This window comes from Eleginops maclovinus, chromosome 9 (assembly GCF_036324505.1).
Source record: "Eleginops maclovinus isolate JMC-PN-2008 ecotype Puerto Natales chromosome 9, JC_Emac_rtc_rv5, whole genome shotgun sequence".
Classification (NCBI taxonomy): Eukaryota; Metazoa; Chordata; class Actinopteri; order Perciformes; family Eleginopidae; genus Eleginops; species Eleginops maclovinus.
The window spans coordinates 21733816-21761480 of NC_086357.1; the positions used below are offsets into that span (position 1 = coordinate 21733816).

At 45.2% G+C, this 27665-nt stretch overlaps 1 protein-coding gene across 2 annotated transcripts; it reads right to left on the bottom strand.

Moving 5' to 3' along the window:
- Positions 1-939: 939 nt before the first annotated feature.
- midn (midnolin) lies at positions 940-27264 on the bottom strand. 2 transcript variants are annotated; one of them, XM_063890955.1, is made up of 8 exons: positions 26932-27264; positions 24570-24798; positions 22826-22913; positions 22587-22649; positions 13109-13636; positions 11567-11780; positions 11016-11339; positions 940-4547 (listed from the first exon to the last, which is right to left on the bottom strand). In XM_063890955.1, the coding sequence occupies exons 2-8, from the start codon at positions 24788-24790 to the stop codon at positions 4285-4287; spliced, it is 1701 nt and encodes a 566-aa protein (XP_063747025.1). In that variant the 5' UTR covers positions 24791-24798; positions 26932-27264; the 3' UTR covers positions 940-4284. The 2 variants fall into 2 exon arrangements, with proteins under 2 accessions (XP_063747025.1, XP_063747026.1); XM_063890956.1 differs by lacking the exon at positions 26932-27264 and having other exon boundaries at positions 24570-26910.
- Between the last annotated feature and the right edge of the window lie 401 nt (positions 27265-27665).

Below are 27665 nucleotides of genomic sequence, written 5' to 3' on the forward strand. Positions count from 1 at the left end.
CCGTTCTTTTCAGTAACATTTAGCAGGTTAACCAAAAGTCTAAACTGCTGTTCCTGGTTGAAAGCTGCACCTGAACAGAAGTGTTTGTGCAGCTGTATGTTGTAGGCTGACCCCTGAGAAAAAGCCTAGGGGATTAAAAATATTCATAAATATTGCGTAAAAAAGCTCTTTGGCAAACACACATTTATGATACTTGCCGGTTTTGTTTAATCCAGGATCATCTTCACATAACACCACTTTTATGTAAATGCATATCACCATAACTAAAAAGCTAACGTATTGGCTATAAACAAACTACAGCATGGTTGCATGGCCTGACTTAACAACCACAAAGCTAAATGCGGACTCATGTTCAGCGTGATGACGTTAAGTTGTCTCATACTCGCTTTTAAGCAACCACCTTTTAACGACACATAGAAGCTTCAGAGATTCCTGAGTGAGGCCGTATAATAAAAACTAAGCTGGTGTTAACCTTGGAACTCATTTCAAGCTTTTAAACAAAAACACCTTCAAAATAACCATTGACTGGCGAACCGGACAGGCTAATATGCTAACTACTTTCTGGTTTTAAGGATTCACACCTGCACCACTCAGTAGTGAAGGAAAATTACATTTGATTTCTATTCAATAATGATGGAGATCTTTGACTTTCCGGTGTCCTTTGGCTCTGGTTTAGCAGCCCCCAGACCCCTTGGGCCCCTGGACCTGCACCAAACAGGCCCACTATAATCCATTCATAAGCCCTGCACCCCTTAGCCAGCGTTACTGGTTGAGACCAATCATCAATTACATATTTCATCAATGCCTTTTCAAGCTTCTCTAGTTTTTGCCTCTCATGTTACTTTATGAAACACATTCCCACATGAAACATTAGACTGAGTTGCAGCTTTCACTCAATGCTATCGAATGGGCTTGTAATGAACACTCAAGGAGACAAACTGACGTACTCATTTTGTTTTTATTTATTTATTACCTAAAAAAAGAAAATGTTCTATCACAAGTCACACTGAAATGTATTGCTTAAGAAAAAAAATATATTCATATATTTTTTCAATTTTTCAATTTTTTCAATTTTTTATCACTTTTTTTATTTTTCCCAGAAACACATTTTGTTTCCATTATAATCCACCAAAAAAACAAAAGTTTTTTTTGGACACCAGCATCAGCTGCTGCTATGTCCCGACAGCCTTCTCCCCAGCTTTTAAAAAAAATGCACAAAGAAATACATAATTCACAGTTACCATTTTGGTTTCATAAATTAATACAGTCACACATGTGCTACACCGGTCTAGAGCTAGAACATTGTAAATTGTATTCTTGAATCCTGTTATTTTCAATAGTTGGCTACAAGAAAGAACAGGCAACTTAAATGACGTGATCAGAATTCCACCAACATACTGTTTTTTATCCTCTCTGTAATGCTTTTGTCATCTTTTTTGTTTTGTTTCATCTTTTTGAGTTTCACACAGAAGTGAGGCACACACAGAGTATATTTCATACATATACAAAACAAAATTAAATACAATTTGGGAGGGGCAAGGGATAAAATGTCCTTTTAATAATGTTGTATCCAAGGAAACAGGAAGTGCATGTAGTCTGGAGTCCTCAGAGGACTTTTCTTATTCAGGGTTGTTTCCTGCCATCTAAGTACTGTGATGTAAACTTCCTCAGTTAACATAAGTTAAACAGATTTGTAGCCTTTTGCAGCTTGTTGGTGGGAGGACTGAGTTAACAGGGATGTGAGGTTAGGACAACGGAGACCAACAAGCATGGCAGCACAATGAAGAAATGGGATGAAGGCCATGTTTGAGGAACAACACCAACGTTTGAATAGTTTTTGTTTCCCTTCAACAAGCTTTACCCCTTAAATCTACAACTCTCATGGCTGTGAATACTACAGTCCTGTGTACCAACCAATGAAAACAAGCTTCAATCTGACACTGACACAGCAAGGGCAACATTTTAAGGCACAGAAGCCTTGACATAATAGAGACTCCACCAGCTAAAAGCACTAAACAACAGATGCCCAGTGTCCTCAGTGACAAAAATGGTGCGTTGATGACAACAAGTCTGACAACGATGCACACAGAAAGTTTAAAAACCAACAAAAAAAACAAAACATTCCCGCCCCCATTGTCCCCAAGTGTCTCATTTTTTTAGTGAAAGGTAAGGCCACTTAAAAAAAAGATGAGGTTCACCAAAAAGGTAATCTCTCACTGCAATCTCTGGGAGTGCAATTGTGGTAGGGTGGTCGATCGATCAGACAGACAGACAGATAAAGAGACAGACCAGATGTTTCTCTCGGGTTTGACGGACAGTACTGAGAATCCGCTGGTCTGTTAGTTCCCTGCCAGAGTACGTCCACACGAGCCTCGGTTTGCGTTCAGGTTGGGAGGAGGGGAGGTGGCTAAAAAGTTTGTCTGGGTCATTGAGAGTCATGGGGGGTAAAACCAGCGCTCGGGGAGTGGGGAAAGAGTCAGCTGCTCTTTGCTCATCATCATCATCATCTTCATTGTCACACAACAGGAATGTTCAGTGCTGAGCAAGATGCGAGTCCACACTTAACTTCATCTGTTTTGGTTTTGCGTTTGTAATACTTAAGCAGGACACTGTTGTTCTAACATTGAGAAATTTAAAATTACAAAAACCTAACCAACAAAAGCAGCATTGTTTATTTTCTTCACAAATTCATGCATGTTGTTAACCTTCATTCCCACAGCACCAGTTGTTTTTCTTCCATCAATAGAAAAGAGATCAGTGTAATTCACACTGCATGCAAATAAAAGTCACTTTTTCCTTTTCACTTTTTTTTTTCTCATCTGAAGTCCTACTGTGTAGCAGCAAAATCGTGAAAGGCCTAACTTGATATGTCTATGGATGAACTGGTGGAGGCACTAGATAATGATGCTGGATACAGAGCCCACTTATCTCCCTCTTTTGCCAATAACAAAATATTATGAGGACTTGGCAGAGGAACCGAATCCGAATGTGACATTTTGGGATAGTGACCCGTGCATTCACTGCAGCTGATCTTTGATTTTTGAGAAACTATGGGGGGTACAACTCGGACGAAAACATTGGGTATTCTAAATCAATTTACACTAAAGTCACACGTAGACACACACCCTCATAAACCTTTGCCAATTGTCACATGTATGTACACAAACAACTTTACAAACCATCAACAAGTCCAATCAGGTCTGTGAGACATAAAGTGGGCTGGATGAAATGTATCTTTCAGTATAATTTGTTCTAAGCAATGAGCTAATGAATGATTAAATGGATGTATTTGTTGGTAGTCAACAACTTGACTAAAGCCACAAAGGGCTGCTGTCTTTTGAAAACAGCAGATAGGAGAAATAAAAAATAGATTTTTTTTTCCATATACATTTTAAAGATTTTTAAATCCTCTAAAGCACTTTCTGTTAATATTAATTTATTTAGTTAACTCATTAATCATTCCTATCGATACCCTATGTCACTGAGGTTGATATCAATACTTCCATATTCATTTTTTATTTTTATCGATTTCAGGCCCCACCTCCTCCTCCTTGCACACTTTGACCAGCTGTTATAAATCAAGAAAATGTGCAAATCAACAACTACTTTGAACTGTTATATGAAAACCTGAATGCTTTGTGAACAATGCTACATATTTTTTGTTTATAAAATATAATAATATGTTTCAAAATGAAAACAAAAAAAAGGTTTAACCACCCCGTAACAGGTAAAAAGTAGACTCTGGTTGGTGAGTTTGAGATCAATAAGAATGCCCATTGGAACAATCCATAGTTTGGCAGTTCTGCCATCGAGGAAACACTGAGGCCTCTGGTGCTCCTATTAGTAAGTCCAGTGTGGATCTCTTCATTGCTGTCCAGAGTGCGCTTAAAAAACGAACCATAGAAACAAAAATCTGAAAAATACCACCACCACCACCACCACCACCACCCACTGAATTCTGCTATGCTCAAGTTCAGATATGGTCTCTGTAATCACACCGTAAAAAGTCTTGTACACTGTTAAGTCCGGTAGTTGCCTGTCCAAATCCAAGCATCAAAAGAAAGTTCTCTTGCCGTTTTCACAACGTCAGCTGAGAAGGACAGGATGGGATTAAAGTATGCAGGGAGCTTTATATTTCATCTGACAGACGCCAGCTTTCCGCTTTGCACAGTTCTGTGGCACCTCCTGCCAATCCATTCCCTCAAAATATATCTCTAAGTAAATCCCAAGCAACGCTTTGCACATCTTTGAATCTTTTCCACAGTGAGTGGGATCAGACGTTTTTCAGGCCATAACGAACTCAGACTTCAGGTCGGCCTTTACGTCGGGCTTCCACACAGAGTCGTCAAAGTCCAGGTCGAGGGAGCCCTCGCTGGACATGCTGCTGTTGCTGTTGCTGCGTCCCGCCTTCCGGTTGGGCAGCCACTGATACGGAGCGCGCTGGTCCCGCCTGGCCTTCCTGCGCAGGCGCTTCTGCTGCATCAGCAGCTGCAGGCGCTCCACCTTGCAGCGAGTTGCGCGGTTCTCAGTCTGACGTATACGGTCACCTGGATAAAGGAAGGGGAAAGATGGTCAGTCAGGCATTCCTATTTGTATGTTGACTAGATAGTGTACACTGAACAGAATTAACAAAAAAAAGGTTTTATATGTGCATCAGTGTGTGTGTTTTTAGCAGGCGGCAGATAAAGCAACAAATCCTTGACATTCCCTTGGCTCTGATACACACACCATGTGCACAATGTAGAATGTGCTGCCTAACCTCCCCCACTGAGCATCATTAGCCCCCTCAGTGCCATTTCATCCCCTTATCACTGAGTGGGAAGACCTTCATAGACACCGAATCTCCTTGAGAACCAATAGCAGGGCCAAAACATGCAAGCACAAGCTGGAGAGGACCAATATAGGTAGCTGCCTATCATATCGGCGCACATAATTGCAGATGACATGCCTCTGTGACTGGATGTGCTGCTAAGTGAATTTCTAGCTGTTGATGTGCCTATAGGAGAATCAGGTCTCGAGGGAGAGGCCTCGCATTGCACTGCGAATGCCTTCCTACAGTGGCCGAGTCAAGCCTAATTCCATTTATACTTATATTCGGGGGCTTGGAAGGAAGGAGAAGGCAACCGCAATCTATTAGCCAGCTCCATTAGTATCTGTCTGGGAATTAAATAATTAAATAATGGGCTAGAATGTCAATAAACCGAAGTACAGCGGCCATCTCTGCCTCTGCTGCACACCAGAACACACACAAACACACACACTGACACTCAAATCCTCATTGGAGCACATTGTGTATTCACACAAAATAACATACACAATGTGTAGACTCGTGCACATACACACACACACATACATACACACACACACGCAGCTGCACACGCTCACAGGTGCAGGCGCGCACAAACACAGCAACAGCAGCAACAGCCGCAGTAGCTTTTAACGTGGATCGATGGCAAATTAAAAAGACCTATTGATTAAACCTTAGCTCTAGTGCAGCCATCCATCTCGGGCCCAGGACAACGCCATTGGCTTTCAATAGAAAATGCAAGCGAATGGAAATTGTAAGCGGAGAGAGAGGCAGGGAGAGATTGGGTTTTTTCTGCTATTTTTTCTTCTTTATTATGGCTGTAGCTTCCCACTCTCAGCTCATTGACGCAACACCCCCCACTCCTGTTCATTCTCTCTCCTTACCCCCACTCCTTTCACCCCTCATTCCCCCATTTCTCCTCTTTCTCCGCCCTCCCCCAGCTCTTGCCCCATGTCTCCCTAGAGACAGCTAGGTGGGGCAGTGTGAAGAAGGGGAAGCAGGAGGCGTGGGGAGAGAGACGGGGGACGGGCCGGCGATGTGGGTTAAGGAATTCCTCCCTCAGGGGCGAGGGGGATAGGGAAAAAAAAAGGGAGAGGGTGGAGGGCAAAGGATCAGCCGTAGGTGGCAGTTTTCCGAATCGATTATGCCCTCCTCTGTTCTTCCCCCACATCGGAATGAATTCCGGACCCTGTGTGGGCTTAATTTACCCCTTTCCCTCATTTGCTTATCGGGTCGAGCAGTGAAGAGCCTTTTCTTCCAGCTATAAATATTCACCAGTGTCTGGCAGAGCATACTAAAGAAACAAACTGCCACCAAGCAGCCTTGATGCTGCTTTTTGAGAACACAGAGGAAATGAAGAGTGACACCGAGTTGACAGAAAAAAATACTTCTTCACATTACACTCACTACACACACACGCACACACACACACACACACACCGGGTTTTTCCACTTCCTGCCAATGTGTTCTGACCTGATACAAACGTATGTGTGTGCATCCAGATGTCTTGTTCGTTGTATGTGAGGGCAGCCTGTCATCTCTGGAGAACAGGGGGTGTACTAAAAGGGGGGGGTTCTCCTACATTAGAGCCATTGTTCCGCTGCCTCAGCTCCATGTGACATCCACATACGCTGCCTCAAGGCTTTGTTCCCCCTCCGGTCCTCCCTCTTCCCCTTATTCCCCTGCTCTCTCCAGCTACAAGCCAAACCGCCCCTCAGCTGTGTCGAAATATGGCAGTGCACAATGAAACGGCACGAAGCCAAAACATGCCTACGTACAAAATCTGTTTGTCTGGTACGGTTTGCCTTCACAGTGTCTCAGTTTGAATTAGCTCTTTATTTCACCAGGGTACTCCACTCAATTATGATCTTGCTTTCCAAAGAGGTTCATTTAGCAGGACAACTCACACAAACACACCATTAAGGGAACTTTTTGGGTGCTTTTTTTGAGAATGTGGAGCTACACCAAGCTTGGTGTGTGTGTGTGTGTGTGTGTGTGTGTGTGTTTTGTGTGTGGTCATTCATCAGCGTCACTACCGGAGCCCTGGGTGGCTGGGCCGGACACAGCTGGCCACAAGGATCTCCAGACTATGTTTATGACGGTAGGACTATTATTAGGGCTGTCCAAGAAGGACAGATTATACACACAAATACACACACACGCACACTGGCCCAAAGTGGATGCAGGGACTACATTTGGATGTAAGTGCAATAACCTTGGAGGACCAAGGGAGAGTAAGAGATACAGGGAATGAGAGGAGGAAATCCATGTCCAATATACAAGCCAGATGTTTTCCAGGAAACACTTGGAGGAAGATATCAAACAGCCAGGTCAAGGCCACAGAGAGGAAGGAAAGAGCAGTCTACCCTTTTCCTCCTTTCCTTTTAACCACCCCCCTTAATGTCAATCACACCAAAACTCGACCCTGAGCAGCACATTTCCAGCCCTACACTCTCCTCTGTGAAGACTTTGACACAGGGCCTGTAAATACAACGATCGCTGCAGAGAAAGCCAAAGAAAAACAGAGGGAGAGAGGGAGAAAGAAGGGGTGATCTATGAATAATCGATGCGTCAGTCAGTTTTCCTTGCCTTTGGGCCCAGCCCAGCAACACAGCAAGGACTGAGATAGGGAGCACAGGGGAGGGTGGGAGGGGGAATGGGTGTGCGTAAGAGAAGTAGAGGATGGAAGGTAGAGAAAAAAGGAGGAGGGCTGCAGTGTGCAGGACGCACGGGGAGATTAAAGGAGCTTCTCCTTTTATTGATTGTATAAAGATTGGCCTTCATTTGCAGTTGTCTTAGTGTTGTTGTTTGTTTGTTTGCCTTGATAAGTCTTGTGATCTTGCAGAGAGAACATTGTGTTTGCTCAGCATCCAGGGAACCGGGGGAGAGAGGGAGGCGTGGACAGAGAGGAAGAGGTAGTGAAAGGGAGAGGAAGAACCGGGCAGAAAATCACAATGCAGCAAAGTCAGCCTTTGTTTCCTCCAATGTTGCTAAGTCTCCATTTGATGGTTTAACAATATGTGCAGAACTAATACTGTGGTAATTATCAGTATTATGTACATATTGGTACGTGACAATATCGACAGTAGCATTCACTATCATGTGAGAAACTCTGTGGCCCAGAGGTGTAAGTGTTTTAGTAAGTAGTATCAGTGCATGATTTAAATGCACAGTATGAGTTCAGTAAAGACATGTATCTTAAACCAACAAATCATAGCGGTTCAATTCAAACAGGTACAACAACTCCATGAGAAACCGCTCATTTCAGCCATATCTCTGGGGAAAAAACCTGTATCAAGCTCAAATACTGATAGAAAAAAAAGGTATAAACTGAACACTTAAATCAAAATCGGAGTCAATATGAACATTTTGACAGCCAGTGAAAGGGCATTGACAGCCCTGCAGGGACACAAGCTCTTCAATGACTTTTAGACTCAATTTGCATTCCCTCTCTCCCTCTCCCTCTCCTTGTCGACAATGAAAGGGCACCTGATGTGCTTGGCTGGCTTTGCTAGATAGCTCTGCGCTGCGCTGCGTCACCGGGGTGTTTCGCGGAGCTACCGGTGCACGTGTATTTCGGCCTCAGTCAAGCAGGTCAAGGTTTCTAATACTCAATGAGGCCGTAGGATCTTTCCCTGCGTCTCCCTCATTCTCCCATCTCTCTCCTCCTTTGGGTTGCCCAGTCCCCGCCAGCACGATGCTAACATGACCTGACAAATCTAAAGGGGACAGGAAGGGACGTGGGAGGAACATAAGAGAGGAAGGGGGTGTCGGAGAAGCTTTCAGAGCTAACTTTGCCCCTGCTTTGCCCCTCTCTGTGTGTCTGTGTTGAACTAAGGCAGCTGCAGTGGGAGTGGGACTAAAAGCCAGCCCTATAATCCCACAGCCCTCCCCATCTCTGCCCCACAATGGCTCAGCCTGGTGCCCTGTATGCAGCCCCTGTCCCCGGCCCCAGCACAATGGGTTTGGCTGGGCAGGGGGCTGAAGGGCCAGAGGGGGGTGCCGGGGAGGTCCACCCTACTCAGTAAAGGAATTTAGCTAACAATCAGCCTGCCAGGCCACGCTAAAGCCCCTCCTGTTCAAATCCAACACGAGATTTGGGCTGACAAATCCCCTAACTCAGCAAAGCCATGAAACCAAGCAAGAAGACTTTAACCAGGAATTTGTGGTGCAGTGTGTGTGAGTACGTTCAATCTTTTTATTTACGCTTGTCTTCCCCCACTCGCACATGAACTTGCAGCAGAAAGGGTAAAGGCTCTCAGGAGACTGCCTAGCTATGTGACATTTTCGAGAGGCCGTTTCAACCCGAGTTCAACTGCACTCACACATTTAGGCAGATGAGAAGCGCGGGTTATTCCTGTAGCTGAATGAAGGCAAGTTTCTGTGAAGCAGAGTTAAGCCGCGGTGTTAAGTCCATTAAGTCCTCCATCAGGTGTCGACTGATAAGACCTGAGAGCGCTTAGTTGTCGGCTTCCTCAGGGCACCACGTGGAATGGGAAACGCAAGCAGCCTCTGTCCACCAAACACAACGACACACTCTTTGTCCCAGTGAGCTTGAGTGTGTTTAGTTGGACTGGTTATTCATTCACTTTCTGGAAGTGAACACTGCGGGCAGGAAGTTGGACGTAGGCAGTTAAGTCGGAAAAAGGACATTAGAGAGGCTATTACTTCACCCATTCTTTCTTTCTTTTTACTGCCCTTGGTTAATCAGTGGGCAGTTGGTAGTCTGATGGACAGGATATAAACACCCATATGATGAATGGAGGCTTAGTGTTGTGGTTTTAGCCTCCCCCCTCTTCCGCGTCCTCCTCTCACTGCCTCACAAAGCAAATTCTTTTCAGAGCTGCATTTCAGAATAAAATCGGTCTATTAAAAGGCCAAATGAACACAGACAATGTATTGATGCACAACACAGACATGGAAAGAGAGGCAGGAAGACACGGAGAGATGGATTTTACAGACAAGGCTGTTTCTCGACAGCAAATGGGGGAAACAGCGGCGTGGGCTGCTGAGTGGAGACGAAGAGAGATGACATGCGTGGGAGAAGAGCGGGGGGGGGGGCAATATGTAGGTGGGGGCAGTGAAGGGAAGGTCTTCCCTGAGTTAGCAAAATAAGCCTGTGTTATTCCAACTGTTCACTGAACACTTGTAAGGGCACCCAGGGTGACATTCCCGGTCCATCTGTATTTAGTTGAAACTAAAACAGTCCAGTGTTTGCATCTGAAGGTCACGACACAAGGGACAACGCTCGATCATGACAATAGAAATGTATGCTCTTGCTTTAAGAAACAAAAGAAAACATTAAACATAAATCCCTATACTCCAGGACACCTCCCTATGAGACGATTCAACAAAGTCTACCAGCAGCTCACCAAAGGCTAGCTCGATTTCCTCGACAGGAGATAAGGAGGCAGCAGAGGACAATGCTGTTTCTCTCAGCACAGCCGGGCTAACCTTACAACACTGACTGAATCTTATCAGCTCTGGACATCTGTCTGACACTCCACATCCTGTGTCTCTGCAAGGAAAGGCGGTTTTAAAACACTAAAACCCAGCCTCTAAATGGTATCATCTGAACTGCAGCACCTGCCCAGCCCTTGGGCACGGGTATGTCAGGGTTTGTCTGGCCCCAGCCCGTACATGTCCCAGCTGCAGCCCTACTTTAAAAAAGGCAGGTTAAATCACCAAAAGCCTAATCTAATCTAAACATAGCCTAGCCCAGGCTTGAAGGGGTGAAGCTACTCCGCTTCCTGATAAGTGAAGCCTGACTGAACAGGTTTGGAGAAGCTTGTGTTGCATTAATAAGGAGAACCCCCTCCTTTCCCCCTCTGCTTCAAAACCCAGGAGAGATATACGTATGACTGTTTTTGTTCTTTAATCTGACTGTTTTGTTCTTGCTTTGTCGGTATTTTAAAGATGCTTTGCTGCTTGAAAAATAATCCCAGCAGAAATGAAAGCTAAACCCGGTGAGTGATGGGAATAGAAACATAAGTATGACACTTATTCTTCACTAGGGTACAATGAAAGAGCAAAACTCAGTTAAATTACAAATAATATATTGAAGTCATTTCACCCACACACACAGGAACAACTGCAGGACCATCTGCCTCAAGGGATGCACAATAATTGCATGTGTGTGAGTGTGTTTCTGTTGTGTTCCTGACATGCCTGCATGAGCATGAGGGAGTGTGGTGTGGAGTTACTCACCAGGGGGTTTGCACATGCGGATCTGGCTCTGGCACTGCACCAGCGGATGAAGAGTCGCAGGAGGGCTGATGGGGATGCTGGCGGGCACAGAGGTAGCTTTGGCAGAGAGGCCCGTCATGCCAGCAACCTGGGGTGAGGGAGGCGGCGAGGGGGAGGGTGTGGTGGGCGAACCACATTGGGTCTGGTAGCGGAGCTGGGTGAGGGAGGGGGGCATGCCCTGGTAGTGGCGCGTAGCGCTGAGGAGGTCGTTGAGGATCTGCAGGATGGTACCAATATCTCGTCTGGGACGCCCAGTGCTGTCCTGGCAGTTAGGGTGCAAAGTGCCTGAGAGAGGGAGGAATAAAGAAGCAAAAGTGTTATGAGTTTTCAATTAAAAAAAACTGAAAAGTCAATGATTTCAAGGTAAAAGACCCTGAGACTAAGCAGAGGAGAATGTGTTTTTTGTGAAGCATGCAAGTTTAATAAAAGAGGCTTTCAGCTAGATCTCACTGTGCGCAGGGTTTTTGCTTGGAGCAGCAATAAATCTAAATGGCAGCTCAGTGTCCTCTCACCTGAAAAGGTCCCTGAGAAGACTCCGGGAGCGTGGTTGACAAAGCTCTCAATGATAGCCCCGGGTTTACGGGAGCGTGTTGAGGGACTGCTGCCACTGCTGCTGCCACTTCCACTGCCGCTGCCACTGGGGCTGTTTGGGCTGTTGGGACTGTTGGGAATGTTGGGGCTGTTGGGGATGTTGGAGCTGTTGGGGCTGTTGGGGCTGCAGTTAGCCTGGAAGAAAAATAATGCATAGCATAAATATAGGCTCAAGGCATGGAGAAGCAGTGTACAAAGAACACATCTGTTCAGTCACATCCTGTACTTTACATAAGCAGTACATCAAATGACATTCATGCCTAACCTTTGAAATACTCAAATGTCTGCTGACTTATAAGGTATAGGATATGCGTTCTGTCCTGAGGAGACCTTCATGGCTTCAGTTAGCGACCTTTACATCAGGATGTACACTATGTTAGTAGCTTATGCTGTGCAGGTTGATATAGGAAACCAAGGAAAGCAGGAAACCTGATCTTTCCAGCTATAGCCCTAAAAAAGCCAGGATACCTGAGAAACTGAGAAAGAGCAAACTTAGAAACCCCCTTCCTATGCCTTAGCTGAACTTGGATCACTCAGCTGACATGTGAAAGTGAATTTGGAAACCCAGGCAAAGGTCTCCGTGTTTGTGTGCGAGTATGTGTTTGTGTGTGTTGTGCATGTGAAAGCCTAATGAGGAATAGCCATTTCCGTCTTTCTCCCTAATAAACTGGCCTGTGTTTCTGTTGTTTCTTGTTGTGAACCATCTCTCCCAAAAAGTCCACTGACATCTGGTTCTTATTTGCTTTCCATAGGCTGGAGCTCGGGGGAGGTAGAGAAAGTATAAACAGCAAATTTGGTTCGTTGAGACGGGTAAGTAAGTGTGTTAATGCGAGTGTCTGGGTAGCTGTTCTTGGAGTTATCCAAAGTTAAACAAAGAGGTTTTCAAAGGTTACTGATCAATGGCTGACAGCACTGATGGCAATGATTAGTCTTCCCATAGAAAAATCTACGATGATCGTTAAATCTGCCTGTTTGAATCTCGTTCTCTCAAGCTGTGCCTCTTTTCCCCTTGATCCCGTACATCTTCTTGTGCAGAATGAGGTCATGGGGAAGCTGTGCCCATCCTACTGATGTGTGTGTGTTGGCTTGTTTGTGTGCATTTGGGAAAGCAGAATGCTCTCCAGTGATGACTAAGTGCACTGTGGTTTACACACACACACACACACACACACACACACACAACACACAACACACAACACACACACACACCTTTTCCAGACTTGAGTAAACCACAGGTTCGCCCTCATGCTGCTGGGATATCCCACTAATCTAATCAATTTAATGGAGGATGATTTAGTTGTGTGCATGGCCCTCGGGTCAAACAGCCATAACCCATCTCCTCCATTGTTCATTCATGAGAGGGCTAAGTGCCTTTGATGACATCAGCTGAGTCAAAGTTAAGCTTTTGTAACATGTTATTTGTAGAACAGTATATTATTTTGAGGTACAATAATACTACTTACTTCAGGGCAGAGGACCGGGGCTACAGGGCTGGCCTGGCCGACGTCGTGGCTGGGTTGGCTTGAAGAAGGCTGGTGGTAGTGGTGTTGGTGACTATGGTGATGGGCTGGAGAGCGGAAATGCCCTCCAGGGATGTTTGACGGACGAGGGGAGTGGGCTTGCGGAGGGGGAGTAGGGGGGCTACAGTGAGTGGAGGAGACCGACTGGTGGTACATGGGAGGGATGGGCTGGTGGTGCGTGGAGGGCAGCGGGAAGGAAGGGGAGACTGGGGAAGAAGGGTGAGGCTGGGCCAAGTGGGGGCTGGGCTGTGGATGATGGGGGTGATGGTGGGAGTGAGGGTGGGGAACGCGAGGCTGCCCGGTGGGCTGTCCAATTGCGGCCTCCGCGTTGCTCCGGGTGATGACGTGTCTGTGCTGGAGCTGCGGTCCGCCGGCCTGCTGCGCCGCCAACTGGAGCTGCACGAACATCATGTGATCGCCAACACGCAGCGCCAGGGTGAGGGGGGAGCGGCCGGACAGGAAGTCACTGACCTGCAGGTAGACAAGAAGGAGAATTTGAGTCAAGTTCTTTCACTTTTACAGGAAAGGTCACCGATACAGCATTGCCAAGTTACAAAAAAAACATCTCAAAACATTCATTCTTAATTGGCGCAATAGTGTTTGCAAATTCAGTCTGCATCCAGATTGTGTACTTAAAAGCCAACGCCTTTCAAGAAGAGAAAAACTCCCACACGCATATTGACTTCCTCTTTTATAAATGAACAATCTGCGCCATGGTTGGCAGTTGAAATGCACACAACAGTGCTTTGAGCTCCCCCTCTCACAGAGACACCGACACACAGCATTAGCCCATCATGAAATCAATCACTATTCTGTAACACTGGCCTATTTACATCTGTGGGGAGCAGTGGATGAGGAGACCTATTGGAAAACACACAAATAGCACCCACTCTCACTTGCCTCCCACTGCCCCTCAGTCCCTTCTTAGTCAGCAGTGTCATTCAACTCGGAGACAGAGGCCACCCTTCTGTCTGGCCCGGGGCCTGAAAAATCAGTCCCACGTCCAGGAAATACACCCCGCCTGCCTCTCGAACACAGAATGGCCGATTGTCCGCGGCGGATCTGGAAGGGCTGCCCATTTCTGGAGCTCTGGCAACAACTAATAAGAGCCAAGTGTGGAGGCCTTTGCTGTCCCACCCGTGGCCCGGATGGACACACACACACACACACAGGATAGCGGAGTTGTCACGACTTGGCCGAAGGATTCACACCAAACAACAAAAGTTCTCTTGTCCCCCTGCTGCATGCCTGTGGCTCTGTTGCTCTGCAATGCTACTCTGCTTAAGCCTGTGCATGTTTAAGAGTGTTTATTCTCTAGTGAGAGTCATATGGGGGTCAGAGAGCTTCTTTGGGTCTTTAAGACTCATCAATAATGACATCCTAGGTTTTTCCCCAAATAAAACAAACAGAAACTACCAGAGTGGCAAATACAAAGTGACGCCTCTGTCCAAAAATGTTTCAACAACCCATAGTGCCTTTCAGTCCCCAGAGACGCACAGAGGGAGGGGGAAACAGGAAGACCGAAGCAGCAGTGCAAGGCTACACAAGGGGGTGAGAGAGCACAAAGAGGACGGGAGATGGAGAGAAAGAATAATGACAAAGCTGAGAAAACAAGTAATAGAGACATACATACAAAGACGTCAAACAAGAGCAGAGGTCTCACTCCCCTTAGACCCTGCAGCCTTTGGAGTGTGCTTGTGAGATGTTGGCCTGTAGTTAACCCTGTGAATCACAAGGCTCTGCCCTCCATCACTTCTCTCCCTTTTCTTCTGCTTGTTTATTTCTTTATCGACCACTGCCTCTCTGTTGCCAGGGTGACCTTTGCACATTGGTATTGACATGGAGTGGAAAAGAGGACCGAGGGAGAGGAGAGGCAGGTGAAAGGATGAGGGGGGTTGGGATGATCTGATGGCTGCTTTTCAACATGTAAATAATCAACAGCTCAAGAGGCCTGAATCAGCATAAAGGATGCTGCTGGATAAACAGAAACTCAGAGTGTGAAGTCAGCCACTAATGACTTGTTGATGGTCCAGGCCACACCCATTATCACCCTGTATTGGTAAGACAATAATCTCAGCAGAACGGGACAGGAAGTGGAGGAGGAGAACAAGGGCCGGGATGCTACCTGAGAAGGCTTTAAGATCTCTGTTTACAAAGACTAAGACAAGATGTATGGTTCTGTTTGTTTGAGGCCTCTGGGGAAGGAGGGCTCCCAAAAGTGGGTGTGGAGGAGAGAAATAAAGAGAAAAGGTAGGGGGTGGTGGGGATGCTGACTGTGCCTGTGACTGACAGCTGTCAAATAATGAGTCGACAGTTTGCAAACCCGAAACACACACAAGCGAACATGCATACAAAGACAGAGGCCCTGAGGGAGTCCTTCAAGCCAGTGTTTACTTAAAAAGGAGGGAGAAATGGGGGGGGGGGCATCCTTGGGAAGTGAGTGTATATTTGTCTATGGTTCTGTTTTTACAATCTAACTGTGTCAACGTCCAGTTCACACCTGGCATCAGAGTCTGCTTTGTGTTACTGCTTGTAATTGGATTTCACCTTCAAGCTAGCATTTGATTTTAACTGTGGAGAAACCGGTGGTAGAGAGAAGTCTTTGTCCTCAGTCAGTGGCTGTTTGGGCACTGTTACAATTTGTTATTTTGAGGTGGCTTATAAACGCTGTGTAGGAAAATCGTCTGCCTAAATTTGGCAAAGGAGACATTTGTGTTCACCCTGGAGATATATTGAATCCTGTGGAGAATTATTTTCCATTTTCCAACGAAGCCATCATCTAAAGATACAATTTAATGTCAAGTCTGAACAGAGCCTTTGCTTCTCCCCTCTGTTCCTGTGTGTGTGTGTGTGTGTGTGTGTGTGTGTGTGTGTGTGTGTGTGTGTGTGTGTGTGTGTGTGTGTGTGTGTGTGTGTGTGTGAGTGAGAGAGAGAGAGAAAGTGAGAGGATAAGGCCGACGATGAGTGACAGCAGGAGAAACAGAGAGGAGGCTTGATTACTCTTATAATGACTGGTGTGGATTATTCAAAACCACCAAGACAAAATTCATATACTCCTACTGAGTTCCCAACACCACATGGCAGGCTACAAATTAGCCTGTGAGAGGAGCAGGCTTTCTTACGGCCGTCTGTGCTGGATTGTTATGAGAGACAGAAGACAGAGAAGGAGGGGAGGGCCCCACTTTTGTTGTGTTAAGGCAGACAGAGAGAAGCCAGCCATTTATTGTTCTCTTTCTGACGCAGCAGCAGGGGTATGCAAAGAGAAGAGGAGCTCATGCCTGAAGGACAAGGTGTGTTTGGCTCAAAACTGAAATTTGATAGACAGTGCCATGAGAAAGTGACATGCAGGTGTTGATATGGAGCTGTTCCACTTAATTACTTCTCTCACAGCTGACCGCAAAGCAGGCACCATCAACCATTTTGTTTTAGTTGTCCAGGAGGTTGTTTAGCAGGACGCTTTGCATGCTATGCAGTGATGGGGGAGAATATGATAAGGGGGGATGATAGATGAAAAAAGGGGGTGCAAGGCATGAGTGAGGAAGGGAGAAAGGATGGTGAGGGGGGGGATGGGGGCGATGGGGGTAGGGTGTCAGAGTGGTGGTGGGTGATGAAATATTCAGTGAGAGTGTGCCTCTGGCTCCTTCCCTCTTTTTTTCTTTCGACATCTCTGGCTGACAGTTTTATTTATTGGGGTCCCTGTGGTTCAAGGAACTCATTTGCAGTCGTTCTTCCTTTGCACACTAAGCGAACTAAGGGAGGGAGATAAGGAGTGAGGGAGGAAGAGAGAGGCAGAGAGGCTGAAGAGGGAGAGAGGGAGGGAAAGATAGAGAGCGCTTGCAGCACTGAGCTGACATTCATGAACAACTGCTCAGCTTTGTGCCAGAGAAAAAAGGATTGGGGGGGGGGCAGGAGGGAGGAGAGAGGGAAGCCGTGAGAGGGAGGTATGCCAATCTGGTTGCAACGCAGCGGCTCACCTGTCCAACCGCCAGGTGAAGAGTACGCTTCAAAAGCCTGCTTATTAACCCGCCTATCGACCAATATGTTTTGAACGCACCAGGGCGCTGTTGATAAGTCTCGGTGCAGACACAAACCGGCTAAAGATGCAATAACAGCCTCTCAAAAGGGAGAAGTGGAAAAAAATCAATCACTTGCATCATGCCCCAAATCCTAAAAGCAGTCGGGGGGGCTTTTCAAAGGCCCTATTAGAAAGATAGGCGTCTGTAATACTGCTTGATCTTGAACATAGGGGCCAAGAGAGGACCAGCTGGCCGTGGCTGAATTTGATCGTCTGATTGAAAAGAGAGATGAGAATGGCATAGTCCACGATGATCAGGTTTCAAGCTAAAGCCCCTCCTCACTCCTCCCGCTGTGCCAACAAGTGACCAGCTACTCTGAGCTGATTCACATGCTCATACAAGCCTCTCAGCTCACAGCCTGATGCATTAGCTCCAATTTAAAAAGGCAAGCAACAGCAAAGGAATCTTCGTTTTGACTAGTTTGCCGGTTGCTCTCACTCGAATGAATGACTTTAATAAATTCCAATGAATAGATTGTAAATCAGGAGGAGAGCACCTCTTAAAGATGAGCAGGTTATGTACCTAGCAAGGCAAATTTGTGGATACTTGTTAAAGAAACATCATCAACACCAACAAAAGAAGAGGAAGGTAATAGCATCTCATGTTCGAGTACAGGCAAATGGAGGAGAGGAATAATGGAGTAAGGAAAAGCTACTGTGTCGTTCCTCAGTATGTTTTTGTATGACTTATTGGATCGACCTGGGTATTCTGACCCCTGCCTCTCAGTTACACCAGAAGCATATGTCTAATTGACTTCATTAGCCTTGGTGGTGGCTCTCAGATGTGACATTCCTGGCCTCCATCCTCCCACACAGTAGCCCCAGTAGTCACGATGCCGGCAACTTGAATCACAAAAGCTCAGTGTCGCCAGGGAATGGAAAGAAATGACTGTCACGACTCAAAATATGGAGAAATAACACTCCCCTGGCCACTGAACGAGCGAACACAGACATTAAAAATAGACGTCGCCAAACACACACACATGCGAGTAGATGCATCTACACAATAGGACAATTAAATCCTCTGCAAAATCCATCTATCCCTTGATTGCCCGACAACACACCTTGATTCCCTCCACCCGGCCCAGCCGCCCCCTCCCACTGTGCGTTTAAGCATCACAAAGGGGATTACACAGGTGCAAAAACACTCCGTGATCTGCTTATTAATGCAATTTTCAAGGCCAGGATTTACATGAGCAGGGACTGAATAGACCTTTAGATCAGCATTGTCTTGTATTCCATACACGGTTTGATTTACACATCCAGCAACAAATTAATTTCTGTAGCTTTCATTTAGGTAACAAAACAACAAATTACCATTCCAAAGAGCAAAGACACCCTCTCTCTTATACGGCATGCATATAAAAAGCCTTCATTTCAATAGCGCTTGGAAAGACAGAGGGAGCTGCATGCTCAAAAGGGGAAGCTCCGCTCATATTGACCGACATACTGACTCAAGTCATTTTTCAAATCCTTGCACTCCTAAATCCTCAATACAATTACTCTCCAATGATTTCCAGTAGTGTCAATCCTGCTGATTAACTAGCATCTAGATAAGGTGGTCTACAGGGTGCAGGGCTGGAAAAAGAAACATATTGACCATTTGCATTGAGCTGTTTCACACACAGCCACATGCGTGCACACAGACATACACAGGTGTGCATTTGATTCTTCACACACACACACACACACACACACACACACACACACACACACACACACACACACACACACACACACACACACACACACACACACACACACACACACACACACACACACACACACACACACACACACACACACACACACACACACACACACACACACACACATTTCTAGTGCTAGACCAAATGTTGATTTCCTTTCTTCCATTAGATTCTCGCCTTTCAACTGCGGGTTATCCAAGCATATGAGCTCATCCTCCACATTACCTCCATCCTACAGAACTTGCACACATGCATCGACTTGACATGTTACAGAATAACTTGTGCAAAGCTCTCCTTTTCTTTTCCCTCCTGAGGGAGACCGAGTGTGAAGAAATGAGGTGAGGGTGACCCAGGGGCGACTCCTCACAGATTGTAAGTTCCTACTTTTTTTTTTATCTGCCCGCTTCCAGACACAATGATAAAACTGTGCGATATCCTACCTAGATGAAGAAGAGGAGGAGGGGATTGGATGAGGACAGGAGGTGCATGTCGGCGGGAGAAGGAAAAGTAGAGCAGATACGTAACGGCATATTCCGCAGGGACATATGGAATGGCAACACACAGCCTCCTTCCAAAGCAATCTGTGTTAGTGTTCAAGGCAGAATTTGTCAATCTGCAGCCCGCTGAGCCTCGCTCCAGCTGGAGATTGATTTTGAAAAACCAGTATGCACCACTGTAGCTGCACTCAATTGGGTATAGCTGACACCCATGGATGTATGAAGGATAAAAGGAGTTTGTGGGGGAGAGACAAACCTAAAGGGTGACCCTCAATCATTGTTGTGTGTTTGAGGGTTTGTCAGCTGGGCAGGTTTGGTGCTCATGCTTTAAGACAGGAACAAAGAGGTGGCTGCATGGGGGAAGGGCAACGGGGGGATGGTAAGGGTGATGCCTGCCTGCCTGGTTGGCTTTTATACTAACATCAATGTGCATCAATGAGCAAATAGTCCCTGTGTGCTAAGAGGGACACATAATCCTTCTCTTTCTGTCAAATACAGAGATCAATAGATGGAGAGCTGATGTCACTGTCTACATGGCCAGAAAATCATGAATATTGCTTTCATTTCCTTTTCGCTGCTTGTCTTGTGCGTATGCATTCATTTTACAGGAGCAGACATTTTCTCATTCTCTGAACTCAATCCTCTTAAAGATATCCTTTCAATACTGGTGTGTGTCCATTCGTGCATCACTGTATATGTAAGCTCAACACACAGCCTCTATTTAGCAGACAGAATGAGAAGAGAGTAGTGCAGGAAACTGTATTTTGATGGGTTGTCAGGAGGCAGTGGCTTAATACAGCTTAGATGTGATGCAAAAAGTGTAGTGAGATGCCAGAGGAGGAATTAAGGCAGGCTGGGATTGTCCTTACTGAAGAAGTCAGCCATCACGGTCAAACAGAGGCAGCTAGTCGGACTTGCAGACCACAGCACATTTAAAATTATAGGGCCCTTGGAGAGCCGTTAAGCAGAAACAAGAGAGGTAGAAGGAGGAAAAGGAGGGGACGTAGTGAAGGGGAAAAAAATCCTATTTCGATAATTGCTGGGGCTCCATTTCCATAAAACATTTTCTATCTTACTCGCTCCACAAAAGTCTGAAACAGCCCTGCAAGCTGTCATGTTCTGCTTGGTTGGTTGGTTGGCTTACTAGCTGCTAGCGGTGAACTCCCCCAGAATCCTACAAAAGGATCAGCCAGAAGGTGATACGCTCAGCCCTGTCTTCCATGAATACACACACACACACACACCCACTTCCTGGCAAAAACACCCGATCTGGAAGTGAGACCTCACACATGAACAAAATGAAGGTGGGTGGAGGGGATGAGGGGTTCAAACCCACTTCTGACCAAGTATTGCTTCAACTACCCAACATCTCCCCCAGGCTATTTTTGGGTGTATGGGCATATCAGTTGTCATGTCAGACACTTTTAAGAGCTACGGTAAGTGCATTGATTGATTTTTGATAGCCCCAGAGTTAGGAGGGGAGAGGAAAAGCTTTTGTATTCCTATTTTCTAATCTTACTCAGATCCTTAATCTCTCTGCAATCTATATCAGTCCATTCCGCTTCATGAATTATAAAGAGGAATCAATTTCTCTGGATAAAAACACACTAAAGCAGCTTTGTGCCTTTTAAAAAAAAAACTTTTACCCTGCTGTCCGCCTTACTCTGCCCTTCATTCTCTCTATCCCCGCTGCAGGATTACAATTAATATCCCATAAATGTGATTGCAACTGTAATGTACTGCCAGGAATTCAGAAGAAAAAAGCAAGAATCTGACTCATGATGAATCACAAAATAATAGGAAGGATACAGGAAGAAAGGCAAAGTGAGAAATATCTTCTTCCTCTGGAGAACACACACACACACACACACACACACACACACACACACACACACACACACACACACACACACACACACACACACACACACACACACACACACACACACACACACACACACACACACACACACACACACACACACACACACACACACACACACACACACACACACACACACACACACACACACACACACACACACACACACACACACACACTACCAAAACCACCCTACACTATCTCCTATCAGCCTACTTCCTCTGAGAAAAAATTCAACCTAATATACAGTACAATTCTTTGGACAAATGCATCATTCATTTCACAATCCTGTGCCTTTTTGAAATCAGTCGTCAGCACATCACTGGTCCACTTGCGTACATCTCAGTGTTGCCCAACGCTACAAAAGGAAGTGGTGTGAGTCAGTCAGTCAGCTGCAGAGTGTTTCATACGTCACACTGTTGCCTGTTTGCATTCATTCTTATCGCCTCTCTTGCGCGCTTGCTGCGGCCAGCACTGAGTACTCTCTGCCTTTTCTCTTTACTCTCACTATTGATAATTTGTGTGAGTCATGCCAAAATGACTCAAATGCATACTGTATTTAAGCAGTGCCGTCTCACTGCAAGTACAGAAAGTAGGCCCCACTCAGGCTATATGTGAACGCTGGGATTCCTGGAACCCTGCGCTAATACTGAGAGAGAAGGTTGTCATCTGATGATCCAGCACTATGTTTATGAGTGAGTGTGACTACATTCAATCTCAATGCAGCCACAGCAAACTTCCTGGAAACTTGCCTCTGCATGTGTGTGAGAATGTGTGTTAGAGCATGAAATACAGGAGGAATGGAGAGAGATTACAGATAAAGTTATAAACAGAGAGGTGCAACTGAGTGTTGTGTGCTGGTCCTCTCAGCAGCTTACAAATAAGCCTTTCTTGTGTGGTGTCCGCCCCAGCTTCCTGCAGCAGCATGCACACACATACACACAGGCTGTCACAGATGTTACTAGGATACAAGGGGTGTTGCTGCTTATTATATCCTAACAGCTCACACTGGATGTCTAGCTTGGCTTGGCTTGTTTAAGACGCTGAGATTATACAAGCAAAGAGGCTTGTGCTTGTGCAGCCTGCTCATCTCATCTCTCCCTCTCAGTCTCTATGCTGTTCTGGACTTAACCAAAGCTACAACCTCACATATCCCATGCAAACACACAAGGCTTAAAAGCTCTCTTTAGATTGCAACCATGGTAGGATAGTAAATGTGTAATATTATTGCAGTATCAACACAGAAATATTCCCTTACCTGAGTTTCAGTTAGACTCTCCAAGGCTTGCATTACGGACTGTTCGGGTCTTGATGCTTGAGACTGAAACAAATGGAAAATAATTTACAATGAATTCAAAAATAAATAAATTATGATGAACTAAATATGAGAAGACATCAATTATGTAAAGTAATAAATATGCAAAACTGTTCTTGTACTGTATTTGTTATTGATAGGACGAGTGCAAACTAAATAAAACACAACCAGATGAGCCTTACCATTAATCCTGCTTCGACGGTTGGTACAAGTGTTAACTTGCTCCCATCAGAGATACCTAGATCCTGGAGTTTGCCTGAACTTAGTCGCCTGCAGGGTTAGAGAGAGCATGATAATTAGAGAGTGCTGACTATATCTTCTCTCTTCAGACACACAAATAGCCTTCAGACATGGGAGCAGACAGAATCCAAAACCAGTTTGGAAAAGAGCTGTGGGTGAAAAGCTCCATGAAAGAGAAGTATTGATTGGACTGTCATATTTCAATTTCGAGTATAGTGGAGCTTGACAACCTCTCGCAGTGGATATCTGGCACCACTGCCACTTGCCTAAGTGGAGGTAAGTATTTTCTTTTTGCCATTTTGAGTTGTACAAATGAGGTGTAGAAACTATGAAACCAGAATCATTTTAGAGTTATGAGAAAAGATAAACAGCACGACATGCAGCTATTATTGACATTACAGGTCTATTGTTCTGAATTGAGCTGTATTATGATGGCTTTTTCTGTAATTTTGAAGATGCATAATACATTCCCAGGGCATCGCTATTTAATGTTTGGTGCAGAGCAGGAATGTGTGCTCCACAATGGAAGAAATTGTATTTTCTTGCAGGTCACGAAGCACTAACAACACACACACACACACACAGTCTGACTCCATGCCTCCATTCGTTTAGTGAAGGGTTTTAGGATAGCCTGCTGTACATGCATGACCCAAATCTCACCCCAAGCAACTGAACAAAGACCCTCAGCAAAGATGTACTGTAAGTCTACAGTTTGGGGAGTAGGGGGGGATTGAAAAGGGGGTTTCAGGTTTTAAGGGATGATGTGATTTATTGGGTGATTACAATGGGTGGGAAGGGAAGGGGTCTGAAAAACAATGCCGACTGTTTGCATCTACTAAAGCCCCCTTCTTTTTTTGCATAACACCACCTGCACTGATGTTATCTCATTTGACCTGGGCATGATTTATTTGGGAACCACCTAATACTCTAGGTTTTGGTACATTTTGAATGATAAAGGTTTTGCCTCAGCATGCAGTGCCTTCCTGTGCTATTATCTGCAGCCCATACCTCTCAGCAAGAGGAGTTCCTGCTTCCAAAGCTACCAGCCATTACCATTTAACACTTACATTTACAACTAAACACAGGATACACCCACCTCCAATTGTACAGTAACAAGTCAACTATAAACAATACATTGTACTGCATATGCCTGTGCTGCAGCAGAGTAAATAAATTACAGGCTACCAAGTCCGTGTGACTTAACTCATTAATGTTTAACATGTTTGATTCCCACAGCATTAGTTATTCAGTCAGGCTTCAGTATTTATAATGAAGGAGGCATGAATCAATGCATGTCTGCAGACCGCCTCGTCGATACCGTTCCAGTGACCGGTGCGTCCCGTGTGCGTAATTCCAATGCTGTGTGTCCCGATGGTCAGTGGTTTTCCTTGAATGTATTGATGACCAAAGCAGCCAAGGTTGTCTCAGAGGCACTCAGGAGCTCGGCCCCGCATAAATCCGAAATATAGATTAAAGCATATTTCTGCAGGCCCGGAGGGTGTACGCACCTAAAGTCGGTTTACTCGCATTATAAACTGCGGAATAACAGTGGGGCTCATGATGGCGTTTACTACCGCTACACACTCGGGACACAAGTGTAAATGTTAATACGATTATGAACCATGCATTGAAAGGCTACCATTTTTTTTTAGTTAACAAATTCTATTATAGCTCCGGTTTACTCACGTTTCTTTGTGCAGCAGAGCGAGTCTCTCTCTAGGTACTTTGAGTCTTTGAGACAGCCTCCTCTTCAGTCCATCCACGGTCTCCTCCTGGGGCAGGGAGAGCTCAAAGCGTGTGCCGGTGGTGGAGTGGATGTACAGATTCATGGAGGGCTCAGTCGGGACGGCCTCGCACGACGAAGCCCCGCGACTGGTGCAGCTCCGGGCGCTGGGGTGCTGGTCCATCCGATAACCTGTAGTCAGTGAGGGGAAGACAAGACGAGCAGAGCTGGGTATGAAGGAGAAGGTTGAAGCAGGTCCGACGCTCCGGCTACTGTCCCTTGTTCTGCTCGCAAATCAAAGGCAGCATTCAGAGAGCTTTCTCTCTTTCTTTCTCTCGTCTTTCGAGAGTCAGAATAAAACCCGGTCCGTATTCTCTCTCGTCGATATCATGAGAATATTCCCACAGGAAAGTCAACTGCATATGCTTTTCTCTTTGTTTGATCGTTTTCTTTGTTGCAAGCAAAAGTCTTCCTTCCTTCTTTCTAAATGCTACATAGATGTGTAAATGCCTGGCAGAAACGCAAGTATGTTGTCAGCAAACAAAAACGCCACGGACGCTCAGGCGTTTACTTAAAACAAAAACTAGGAGGTCTAGTAAAAAAGAATACAAATCCCTCTCGGTGTTTTGTCAGCTTTTACACGCTTTGTATGAGAATAACAAACGGTCCGTGTTCTGCAAAGCCTCATTCGGTTAATAGTGGAGGCTCTCCGCTGCGCACTCCTACCCACCGCAGCTCCAGTGAAATATCGACAATGAACAGTCACAAAGTATCCCACTTCCACCATCGATAAAATACGCCCACAGCCGAAAGACAGGACCAGCCAATCACAGCTGAGCTACTTCAGGACGCTGCGAATTCCAGCCAATAGCAAGTCGAGATTCACACCCACGTGGAGGGCAGGCGAGTTTATGCCATTCATAATAAATTACAGTATAGAACAAAATATGAGACCATACCACGGTAGCGTATCGCAACGGGGCCTAAATGGAGGTCCGAGGAGCTTTAGAGGTCACCGTAAGATTTCAGGAATGGCAATTCAAAAGACGATTTTTTGATTTGATTTCAGTAATTTACTCACTATTTGAACTTTCACAAATAGCTACATCGATTAGAACTAACTACCCAGCTAGCATATTTATCCCATTTTATCAAAGATTGTCTTCTTCCCACTCAAAGTTTTCATCTGTGTCAGGTCCCCGGTCGAAAATGCTATTTAAAGTTGGTCTTGTGTGAGAACTATGTAACACCACACTCAAAGTAACATGTCTTGTTAAAACACACATTGCAAAAAAATGTCATAGGAGTAGCTAATCAACATTACTAATGTGGATGCAGTCGGAAAAGACATGGAAGAAAGACCAGTGGTTACACTTGGAGTGGTACATCTTTAACATAGGTTGGTGTGGCACGAGTAATGCTAAAATCATCATCCTTCCCCCTGACCTCAGAAACATGCAGATACTAATAAAGTGATTGCAGATTAAATATTGGACAGGGAAATTAAACATTGGACAGCGTTTTCCGTAGAGAAAGTAGAGTTCATTATTAGGCAACATATCCAGTATCGGTTTCAAAAAGTGTGTGTAAAGGCTCATGTATGTGCCAATATGAAACAAGACATGATTATTCTGCATGTTTCAACATTCACACACACTTCCACAATTTCATGTTTCCCATTTAAATATGGTAAGATGACAAAACTGAGCAGAGTATCCAACACACAAAGAGGGACAAATAAGACCATGCAGGTATCTAGTTCATTTCCACCGATTCATCCAAAACAAGTATAGGGGCTTTAACATAACAAAGAAAATACTCGGTCGCCACCCAGTGGACACGGAATGAATTCTGTCAATCAAACCTGTGATTCATAGTTAAGACTTTTTGCAATTGTAGAGTTTTGACTTTAGACCAAGACCTGCTATAAATATGACTTCACTTGTTTTTGCTCTTGGCTCAAATCATAAAGAGTTATTATGAAACTTTTAGCATTTATTTTATCACGTTGTTAATTTGAATCTAAAAGGACAACAGCAGCAACGACTTACTGTCAGACACTAATTATAATTTACAGTAACAGTGACATTCTCGTGTCGTCGATAGCGGCCTTATTAAGTTAATCATGTCCAAAGCATTTACATGGAAGGTGGCTCATCCAATCACTTGACAACATGCTTTTATCGATCCGCGATTGACTGCTTCTCTCAAATCAATTGCTCAACCCACCAACACAATGGGCTACAGCCTGCGTCAAACTTGTCCACATTACAGATAGCATGCATAACTGTTCGAATTACAGACTCTATATTGTAGTGTACTTACCAACTATCTTGGCGAAAACTTTAAAGCTTCGCGTTGAAGTGTGTTGTGTTCCAGTCTGTTCCCCCAGCTTTGGAACGTAAAATAAACCCAAACAGAGGTAAAACTCCAAACTCCTGATATCCACAAGATTTTCCTCAGTAATTTTCCGACAGGCTCTTCAGTGTGCGTCGTTTTACGCAGCAGACCTGGAGACTTCAGACCAATAGACGTTGCAGTAATGTCCTGAGATGCCTCGGCGTGTAGTTAATACACCGGCGTCTCTCTTGGTAATGAGCACAGTCGGGAAGGTGAGACACCTCTTAGCACACACTTCTCGGATATGGGTGGAGATAAGTGTTCTCTTTATGTCAGCATGTGTTTTAAGGTGGCCTCGCTTCGCAGTAACCGCCTCTAATATCCAACGTGTTCCCGTCGTTGGGAAAGAATGCGCCTACGCAAAGCTGCAACAGAAAAAGGTGTCCATCTGTGTCAGTGTTTCTCTGAACAGCAGGAAAGAGTTTTAATCATCCAAGATACCGAAATAGAAAATAATCTCTGTCACGCTGTTGTCTACCACCTTAAAAAATAATTATTGAAACGACTGCTTTGGCGATATGAGGGGTGTAACCAGTCTCTGACGACATAGAGAAATGTCACCGGGCAACAGAGCAGGTAAACAGGCTCCATGGATACAAGGGCACGTACACCGATAAACAAAAACGTGTCTGGCACGGTTTGTTTTTGTGTTTGGGGAA